We start from the raw sequence: 10,724 nt of genomic DNA on the forward strand, positions 1-10,724 counted from the left end.
GTTGGGATAGAAAAGAGAGATAATCAAATAAGATTTATTTCTCTTAGTATGACTAAAAGATTCAGCATATAGAAAAATGTGAGCCATATAATTTGGACATGAAAGAAGATTTTGTTTTATAATCATGGGAGAAACTAAATTATGTTCTCAGGACCACCGTTAAATAGACTTATTTTGGCATATAACAGATCATTTTTCTAGGGTTTACATAGCAAGAGGCGGCTACATCGGCATTGCCGTGGGTGTATTGGCGAAAGGAGGGCAGAAGAACATTAGATTTGCGTTTCCAGTTCGTGTTCCATAGGGGTTTTGACTTCCTCACCGCCCGACGAAGTTGGGGCAGGACGATGATGGGACTAATGGTACCTTGGTCTATCCCATGTCGATGACCTTCCTTGGAGGATGTTGTCGATAACAGGTGTGTGCTCTTGTGTGCTTAGTGTTTGTCCACGACAACATCCTGCGGTGGGGACGACGTTGTTGCATGTTTTTGTTCTCAAGTTCTATCTCTGTCTGATGAAGCTTAGTCGCATATGACCTCGGTGAACTTGTGAGTTTTGTGTCCCCTTTGGAGTTGAGATTATCGCCTGACCCTCCTGGATGCTAGCTTCTCTGGGAAAATGATCTTCCCAGGTCGCGATTGCCGGCATTTCTATTCTACATTGACGACAACCCAACTATTGCTTTTACAGTCTCTTAGGTTTCAACAAGGTTGTTCCGGTAAGAAAGAATCCTAGAGACGGCAACGAGGTCTACTCACGACGTGCCACCAGTGGATGCAAAAGGAAGACAACACTGATTTCTTTGAGGACCTGCCTGCAATTTCATATTCTTGTAAGAGCTGAGTTTTTTTTGCCGGAATGCCTGATTTTATTTAATACATGGCCTTGGGACATTTCCAAAAAAAACAATACCATGTTTCTATGTTTGTGGATCATGGTAATTGTGTGCTCAATTTTGTTTATCATTTTTATTGGACGACTAAAGAATTTGTTTATGTTCACGGGTAAATTTGAAGACAGATCAGAAAAGAAGGTCTTCCCAAAAAAGAAAAAGAAAAACAGAAGATAAAGCCAAGCACCACATGTAGAAGCAGGCGATTCTGTCGACCATCCTCCGCCGTCTGCCGGTGGTTGCACTTGCTTCCATGGTTCTCCGGCGGCGCGTTCTGCCATTCGGATTAGGCCGCCACGCCTACCCCCAACGCTCCGCTCGTCCCAGACAGGCGGTCCCCGTCAGCATCGTCTTCCCCACCTGTCACCCTCCGCCTCCAATCACAAGCCGTCTCCGCTCTCGCCCGTTTCGTGTTGGCGTACACGCGGAGTCGCGATTCGCCCGCCCTATAAGACACTCTGCCCCTTTCCCCGGCCCCGAGCAGCGCCTCTGCCCTCTATCCCTTCCACCCACCTCCGGCCCCCTTTGCGCGCGGCGTGTGCGTGCGTTCGTGTTGCGCGGGCGGGCGGGCGGCTAGTTAAATGGGCGACCTGGCAGGCGGAGACTGCCGGGAGGCGGCGGCGCCCGAGGAGGAGGCGGCAGCGCCGGCGCCGGCGGTAGGCGGGGCCGACCACCTGGTGATCATGGTCCACGGGATCATCGGGAGGTGCGTGCCTATACTTACTAAGCTTGCGGGCCTCCTGCGGCGCCCCGGCGTCGATCTTGTTCTCTGTTTTCTCCCGTGATTTGGCTTCACTTTTCAGGAAAGAAAAGTAATTTGGCTTCCTAAATTGCTCGATGCTCGTAGTAACACGTACGTTTTTTTCCTTTCTATGCGGACCTTTCGGTTGCCTCGAAAGCTTTGCGGATTTGCGATCGATAGTTATCTGATATGCTTTTGCTTCAACATATTGAATTCTGGTTGGTATAGTAAGAGATGAGCATGGGCGAGCTCCAAGTTTATATTTACTTTTTGACAATAAAATGGAATAATTTGACGACTTATAGAATATCATGGTAGCAGACTAGATCGAGATGGGGCATCGCTTCATGCCATGTGGTTCACACGGATTCGGTGGTTTGGCATTTTCAGCAGAGCAGGCAGAATTAGGTCCCTGTATCAATGAATTCAGAGTGCCCAACTTGCTGAATTTAAGAAGTTTTACTATTTCACCCAATGCATCCACACATTTATAGTGCAACTATGAATGATCAAGCTGTTGCTACTTTGGCATTTCCCCCTTGTATTGATAATTCTCTCGCTATTCGTACAGCACAGCCGATTGGAAATATGGAGCCGAGCAATTCCATAAGTTGCTAGAAGGCAGAGTCATAGTTCATTGTAAGGTCTACTCACTCCTGCGTGTTCATCGCCTTTCTTATTGGTGTCAACTGTTAAGTTTAGTGAGCTATTGCATTACCACACATAGATCACATAATCTCACCATGAAATAAGAAAAAACTATTGTGGCAGATAACAATAGATTTCCTCTCTCCTGTACTTCCATTATTGCAATTGAAGTCATTCGGCGCCTATTTCTTTTACAGTATGGAAGTTCTTTCTGGGTTATGAATATTTCCTTGTGGGTAGTCCAATGATATGTTAATTCTGTAGGTAGTAACAGCAACATGCACAAGCTAACTTTAGATGGCATTGATGTGATGGGTGAACGGTTGGCACAAGAGGTTAGTTTTTCATTACGCATCTTCCATTTTTCATCTTCCTTTCTGTGCTTTATGTCTTCATTCCCCCAATTTAATGACAAAAATCTAGCAAGCCAGGTTATCGAAGAAATCAACAAAAGACCACAGATAACAAAGATATCTTTTGTTGCGCATTCCGTTGGAGGATTGGTTGCAAGATATGCCATCGGAAGACTTTATAGGCCTCCTGGACAATCACTTGAAAATTCTCCTCAAAGTTTGAGAGACAGCAACAGAGGCAATATACATGGGCTTGATGCAGTCAACTTCATAACTGTTGCATCACCACATCTTGGTTCTAGAGGAAACAAACAGGTAGTGGTTTAATTTTATCTTATGTTACTGTATTCAGAACAGGAGAAATTGTATAATATTTCCATCTTACGTTGATGTTTTTTTAAAACCAATATGCAGGTTCCTTTCCTTTTTGGAGTTACTGCGATAGAAAAGTTTGCGTGCTGCATCATTCACTTCATATTCAGAAGAACCGGCAAGCACCTATTTCTTACTGATAATGATGATGGAAAGCCTCCGTTGTTGCAACTTATGGTGGATGATTGTGAGGACCTACGGTTCATGTATGCTTGTCTGCCAACTGCCTCTATGTGCTTGGATTGTGAATACTTGTACATTTTCATGCTTACGGATTTCTTATTGTAGATCTGCTTTGCAAGCATTTCAGCGAAGAGTTGCATACTCCAATGTTGGTTACGACCGTATCCTTTAATCCTTAAATAAGCCTGTAAAAGTAAGCTTTTTCTTGAGGTTTTTCCATAACTGATATTGATTAAGACATTGTTGGATGGAGGACATCATCAATCAGGGGGGCCTCCGAACTACCCAAGGTACTGTTTATGATGAACGTTTATGTGTATGTTTTGATTTTGGTACGTACTGTGAATCTATATCATAATCCTTTCACTTAGTTGGCCGTTTGTAACTTGATTTGATTGTGTTTTGTAGTGGGTTGATTCGACAAGCAAGATTTACCCACATATTGTATACGAGGAACTATCCAAAGCAGAAACTCTTGATCAATGTGCTGATGTTGCTGATATTGACAAGGATAACTGCACTCTAGAAGGTATGCATTATGATTTTGACTAAACTAGGATTCTGTTGTATTTCACTATGTCATGACTAGTTTCTTATCAACAAAAGGATTCTAGAGAAAATATTATTAAATACCACTATAAGATGGAAAGCTTAGAGGGTGTTTGTTTCCAGGGACTTAGAGGGTGTTTGTTTCCAGGGACTTATTGGTTTAGGGACTTAAAAAAGTCCCTATAAGTCCCACCTAAACGAAACACAAGGGACTTATTGGGACTTATTGTGGTGATTTGGGACTTATCAAATAAGACTCTCAGGGAGGAGCTTATTGGGACTTATCCTGGGCCGGACCTACCCCGCGTCGCTCCAGGCTCGTTCCCCGCACGCCGCCTGCCTCTCGGTCCAATCGCCGCCGCCGCCCCGCCTCTCGCCCCGTCGCCGCCCGTCGCCGCCCCGCCTCTCGCCACGTCGCCGCCCCGCCTCTCGCCCCGTCGCCGCCCCGCCTCTCGCCCCATCGCCGCCCCGTCGCTCGCCCCGTCGTCGCCCCGTCGCCGCCCCGCCTCGGTTCGCCGCCCCGTCGCCGCCCCACCTCGGTTCGTTCTGCCTCGGTTTGTTGCAGCGGTGCCTCCAATCGCCGGACAGGCCCTCTCCTGTCGCCGCCCCGCCTCTCGCCCCGTCGCCGCCCGCCTCTCGCCCCGTCGTCGCCCCGTCGCCGCCCCGCCTCGGTTCGTTCTGCCTCGGTTCGTTGCAGCGGTGCCTCCAATCGCCGGACAGGCCCTCTCCTGAGCCTCGTTGCAGCGGTGCAACATGGACTTATAAGTCCCTGTAAACAAACAGGTAGGGACTCGGGACTTATAAGTCCCTGTAAACAAACAGATAGGGACTTATGACTTATAAGTTGGGACTTAAAAAAGTCCTAGGACTTATGAAACAAACAGGGCCTTAGTTGTGATTTGGACTTTTCTAGCTGTGTTATTTGAATTATTATTTGTTTGTGTGTACTAGATTGGAATTGACGATGCTGCATTTTCGTGTTGATATGCAATATTGAGAATAAGCGTCCCAGCTCCTGTTGGTTTCGAACACGACATAACTAAGCGGAAAAGGACAAACATTAGTATTGACAGCATACTTATCCCATTTTTGTTTCTTCTAGCATAATTTGAGTTTAAAGTTGTAACTTAAAGGATGCTACGACATTGCATGGACTATATGTAAAAAGAAAAAATAAATCATGTTGATTTGGTGCTCTAACTGAACCTGGGTTTTACACTTATCTCCAAGGGAGGGCTGAGGTATGCTGCCTTCAGTTTTACACTTTCTTCGCTTGATCCAGAAAACTAAAGCAAACTATTGCTTCTCAGTCAGGGCATGGGAACATCCGGACATGACACCAATTGTCATGCTGTGGTTGTTTAACGTGCCGTGCCATGTTGCATAGAATCCCTGATTACACCCCATGTTTCCTGGGGTGCGTATGACTCTAGAATGTTTAGGTGTAACATGATGTCGGCAGATACGGTCAGAAATGAGAGCATGTTCAAGGACAGTTATCAGACTAATCCAGATAAATCATTGCTCCTACCTCCCTGTTCACTGCCATGACTTCTGGTTGTGATGTTCCGTGTTGGGTCTTGTGGTTGTGCTGTCATCTTTTTCTATGCTTCTTTTTTCTATTGGGAGAAATCTTTTTCTGTGTAAACAAATGACTTTTCTATGTAAACAATCTTAATGCAGACGTGGACCTGATGGGCTAACTTTGCCTGAAATATTGCAGAACGGCTTTTGAGAGGACTTAAGCGTGTGTCATGGGAAAAGGTGGATGTCAGCTTCCATAATAGCAAAGCAAGATCTGCTGCACACAGTGTAATTCAGGTACGTCTTTGGCTCTCAAACGGCCATCCATGCTCTGATATCCAACAGCGCTAATGTTTGGGAACATTGTGCTGAGGCTGAGGAGTTGTCTTCCTATAAATTGGAATTTCAAGCAGGTAAAAGATCCCGTCATGCATAGCGAAGGGGCCGATGTGATAAAGCATATGATCGACCATTTCGTTACCTAGTGGACAGCCCCCCATCTCTGAAAACAAAGATTGTGTTGTGATCATACACGAGTTGCTAACTGCGGAGTCGCGAGCCTGGTGAGCACATTTATGGTAATCCCAGGAATCAAGTGTCAGATAGACGGCGTTCAGAACGTCGGAAGTGTTTGATAGATAAGTATATATATATATATATATATATATATATATATATATATATATATATATATATATATATATATATTTTATATATATAGGGTCGTGCCATGTCGTTTACTAATCTTTCGCAATTATTATGCAATATGTATGTTGTGCGGTGTGAGCATAGTATCGGCTTTGTGCTTGTAAATGTCCACAATTGTTTTATCAATGTTGATACGTTTGGCGTGCCTTTTTTAAGGGGAAACATCGCAATGATAAGGGTTGGCAGAGATGCAAAGGCACTGCTGATATTTGACAAACCTGATGGCAAGCGATCTTTATTTTCTTCCTTTTCCACTTTGTATATGTGCTATCTTTTTTTTCTGATCGAGTGGCAGAAATGACTGCCTTTTCTTCTTCACAAAAAAACACGCACATTCTAATTTACACGCACATTCTAATTTACATTCTAATCTTCACAAAAAAACACGCAAAACAAAATTCAAAACTGCTAGCTTAAGAATCCTCTGAAGAAAAGGAACTAATCACAACAGGAATACTTGTAATTTGAATTCTTGCACATTTCATAGAAAATATATCCTAAAAAACAAACTCACCTCCCGAAAAAAAAGAGAGGAAATTTTAAGCACAAAATCTTTTGTTTGTACATAGGCCACAAAAATGATGCTATTTTCCCTCAAAATTTGCAATCACATAGGAGTTGAACATTTTATACATGCCTAATTGTTGTGACATTTGATAAAACAGTCTTTTGCACCAGTTAGCACACTCTTCCGGATGCATCTTAGTTATACCTGATTAATCACGAATCGAACAGACCATTGTCAATAACCATGTACTCCCTCCGTTCCCAAATATAAGTCTTTCTAGAGATTTGAACAAATGACTACATACATAACAAAATGAATGAATCTACACTCTAAACTATGTCTACATACATCCGTATGCTGTAGTCAATTTGAAATGTCTAAAACGACTTATGTTTAGGAACGAAGGAAGTAATAGTACATGGAGACGACAGGCCTATGATAGCAAGGACATGGAATTTCATTACAAGGCTCAGGCGAGCATCGCCAAGGCAAACATTCCCATTCCAGCTCGTTTAATAAAATATACAGACTAACATCAGTACCAGGCTCAACATTTTCTGAGTATGATACAACAGTCACTGCGCGAACTGGTAAACAACAAGTAACTAGACTTATCTTTTGGACAAGATGGCCAATTCCTATCTGTACACCTGCTAGAAAGGCAAAACTCTGTGAAAAGTGATAGGTTGTACCAGTGGCAAGCTCCACGGTTCCGACCTGTCACTCAAACCACCCAGAAACATCGCATCATCGCCCTGGACTCCAGTGGTTGCAGTTGTAATATGTCAATTTTGCAGAAAAAAAAAAGCATGGAACATGTCAAAGAAGATCTTTGGCTAGCTTTAATGGCACTTCTACAGGTTGCAAGTCAGTGGATGGTGCTTCCAACAGGTGCTTGTCCTCATCACCCTCATCGCTGTTCGAAGAAGATACCGAATCCAAATCATCATCTGCATATAGTGTTTTAAAAGGAAACGAACAAGATGGTCAATAAGATCGCACAAAATTATCATATACTATAGGATAACATCACAAAGTATTTACACAACCCTCCATTCTATATGGGTCTTACAAAATGTGGTTGTTTACAATGGTAACCTAGATGGGTAATTATTCTGCTTGAACTGATTATACCAGAAGATAGAAGATTAGCCAGTAAAAGAACTCTTAATTCATGCAAAATCATAGTGTAGTTTTTAAGTGTCAATTTTGGTCTTGATAATGTTGTACAACTGGCAACTGATAGCTTTGGACGCTTCCTCCACCACTAGGTTTTCCTGATCCAAGCATATAGCCACCGTTCTGGGCAGCCCCGTGCAAACTATTCCGTGTCGGGAATAGATGATTGGTATGATGAAAACTACTGGAATACCTTAGTTTTGCTCATTCAGCATGAAACCAAGAAAACTTGCCTCATTTCAAGGAAACTTAATACATTCAACTATAACTACACAAAACTTGGAAGATCTTAAAGCTGCATGAGTTATATGAAATGTGAAATGCCGATACGTTTCCATGTGTTGCGAAGCGTTCTCATAAGATTATCCATTTTAGATATAAGAATTAATAGAGATCTGCGGTAAATGATAGGCTCTAAAGAATGCCGAAATAGGATTGGTTCCTTCTTCTAAAGATCCGAGACTGGTAAACGTATTGCATAATTTAAAGAAGCCCATTCCATTTCTAGGCGTTATTCAGAATGATGCCTTGAGCGATAGCACATTCTGATTCTTCTATAACACAATTAATTACCATTTACTACTAATTGCTTGATCATGTGCAAGTTACCAATGTGCATAACACTTTAAGGTTGATGGCACTAACTGTTCAAACAGAAAGGAGGATATATAAATAAAGTTATGAATAATTCTGACTACCGTGCAAGACAAGGTGAAATCTCTAACCTCCATGGAAGAAAAAGGAAAATGACCAGATCTTAATCAACATGGTGGAGCTTATATTTTGCAAAGGAAAGCAAAGTATACAACAACATTTCATTCTTAGCCTCATGATATTTCACAAGAATGTCACACTAACAGAAAAAAACAACATGTCAACATATAGGTTTCTTTTGAAAAGAAATGGAAGAAAAGTTGAGAAGATACTGACCAATAACTGGACGAAGAGTTGGGACACGTCCAACAGGAGAAACTTGGACACTTTCTGGTAGTAGGCAGTCAAAAACTGAGCCTGGAGTTTTGAGAGAGAGAAAATGCAACCATTTAGCTATGATTTTCACCAATCTCAGGAAGTACGTAAACATATATGATAATGATACCAACCTACTCTGGCCAACCTATTCACCCAGCCAGGGATGGGTTTTCCAGTCAAGTTCCTACAGACATCATCTGTGAAATGATTGCAGTTCTTCGCAATCAAATTATATGTATTGCCATGATACTTCCCTGCAAGTCTTTCAATGAACGAGCGGAAATCTTCCCGAGACATGTCAGTTGTGCCTAGCGACACCGTCTTTCTATAGACAAATCCAGGGCAACATTTCGATTCCACCTCAAATACACCGCTGGATGAGAAATCATGTGCTCCAAATCCATATTCCATGCCATGAACTACTCATTTGGGAAAAATGGGTAAAAAAACATGAGTTCACGCTTCTGTAGATCATCTAAGTATGACATGCACATGGAGAAAAGGAACATATAACCATAGCAAACATAAGTGAGATGTTCCACAGTTCCACACATAACATAACCAGCCTGATTTCCGCAATGCATACAAATACAATGACATAAACCTACAGTCAGTTTCAGTTCTTGAATTTTAGTGTACGCCAAAACTAACACTTATGGAAGTATTTTCTTCATGCAAAATAGAATATACCAAGACGGATGTCATGCACATTTCTCCTGGAAAATTTTCCCAAAAAATACTTTATTTAAAGGAGGATACCCCCGGCCTCTGCATCAATCGATGCATGCAGCCATATTATTAAATCAAAACGTGACAAAGTCATGACGTCAAAAGAAGCTCATAAAATGAGCAGTACTCGAGAAAATACATTGTTCATTTTATACTTGTTTCCCCTTTCCCCCCTATTATTTCTCGCGCATTGATCAGACATGTCAATATATTTTTGGAAATCCTCCAACAAAATTCATTATTAAGATTGAGGTAACCAAAACATCTAACTGAAATTGATCATAGAACAGCAACGTTAATAACAAAATTGCTCAAAAATCACCTTAACGAAATTGTTTTTAGGAAAACTGAAACAGCTCGCATCTCAGTTAAATCCATAAGCGTAATCATGCTAACAGAGGCAGAATCACGGGAATGGAAGAATCCGCATGAAGAACAAAGGGAAGAAGCAATACCTTCGATTCCGGAGTGGAAGACGCCGAAGCCGAGCCAGTAGAGGTAATCGTTGACGGGCGTGAGGTCGTATACGTTGAGCAACACCGGCGTCGTCGGGCCGTCGTTCCCGGCCTCCATCTCCTCCCGCCGGCGAAAGCCAACGAGCCCTACAGATCTCGCAGCCCGCCCACCATCAACTGGCAGGGAGGGCTAGGGCTAGGGCTAGGTTGGAGCGCGTGAGCCGGGCGACGACGACGCCGAGACGGTGGCAATCGAGTTTTTTTTTCTGTTTTCCCTGGAATTGATTTTTGATTTTCTGATTAATTAGGGGATAATGAACGGCCGCTTCTTTTGACCATGTGACGCTATCTTCACGCCCAGCTGTTTTGGTGCCCCCGCCGGCGACGGTACAGTTCAGGAAATCTATATCTATACTACTATTAATCTATATCTATATCTATACTTCTATACTTCTATACTACTATTAAACAAGCAAACATTATTTTTATTAAGTGCATCCCGTACACACTATAACGCAAAGCAATCAGAGCCTTACGATTAAATCCGTTTATTAGATCTAACCATTAAAATGATAAATAACCCTGACCAAAAGTACATTTAGCAATTTGCGGGGGCGGACGAAAACTCTGCCAACCGCGTCCGCTAATCCACTAATCCATCTCTCCGCTAATCCCTCCATCACTTCCGCTCTGCATCGCACATCCTTCCTTCGCCAGCTCCGCAGCGGCCGCCGCGCGCCGCCCGCGAACTCCGCCTCCTCTCACGAGTCGTCGCCCCATTTGTTCTCCGAGCGCCGCCGCCCATCCCGCTGCGCTGAGCTCACACGCCGCAGTCGTCGGCGCCCCTCAATCTCTCCTGCGACCATGGCGCCTCCTACCGCATCCCCACCACTGTCACCGACCTGGCA

At 43.2% G+C, this 10,724-nt stretch overlaps 2 protein-coding genes across 8 annotated transcripts; one reads left to right on the plus strand and one right to left on the minus strand.

Moving 5' to 3' along the window:
• Positions 1–1,101: 1,101 nt before the first annotated feature.
• LOC123137733 (putative lipase ROG1) lies at positions 1,102–6,190 on the plus strand. Of its 7 annotated transcripts, none has more exons than XR_006468482.1 (10): positions 1,118–1,600; positions 2,208–2,275; positions 2,549–2,619; positions 2,716–2,952; positions 3,052–3,215; positions 3,298–3,353; positions 3,430–3,482; positions 3,601–3,721; positions 5,425–5,562; positions 5,676–5,770. XR_006468482.1 is itself a non-coding variant. In XM_044557581.1 (10 exons), exons 1-10 carry the CDS (start codon positions 1,476–1,478, stop codon positions 5,748–5,750), a joined length of 1,068 nt encoding a protein of 355 aa, XP_044413516.1. In that variant the 5' UTR covers positions 1,120–1,475; the 3' UTR covers positions 5,751–6,190. The 7 variants fall into 7 exon arrangements, 5 of the variants coding, with proteins under 5 accessions (XP_044413515.1, XP_044413514.1, XP_044413513.1 ...); XR_006468481.1 differs by having other exon boundaries at positions 5,679–5,770; XM_044557581.1 differs by having other exon boundaries at positions 1,120–1,600; positions 5,465–5,562; positions 5,676–6,190.
• Positions 6,191–6,890: 700 nt separating this feature from the next.
• Positions 6,891–10,273, minus strand: LOC123137735 (deSI-like protein At4g17486). The gene is made up of 4 exons (XM_044557583.1): positions 9,817–10,273; positions 8,764–9,051; positions 8,591–8,671; positions 6,891–7,431 (listed from the first exon to the last, which is right to left on the minus strand). Exons 1-4 carry the CDS (start codon positions 9,932–9,934, stop codon positions 7,301–7,303), a joined length of 618 nt encoding a protein of 205 aa, XP_044413518.1. The 5' UTR covers positions 9,935–10,273; the 3' UTR covers positions 6,891–7,300.
• Positions 10,274–10,724: the final 451 nt, after the last annotated feature.

The sequence above is a fragment of the Triticum aestivum genome, chromosome 6B, assembly GCF_018294505.1.
Source record: "Triticum aestivum cultivar Chinese Spring chromosome 6B, IWGSC CS RefSeq v2.1, whole genome shotgun sequence".
Taxonomy (NCBI): domain Eukaryota; kingdom Viridiplantae; phylum Streptophyta; class Magnoliopsida; order Poales; family Poaceae; genus Triticum; species Triticum aestivum.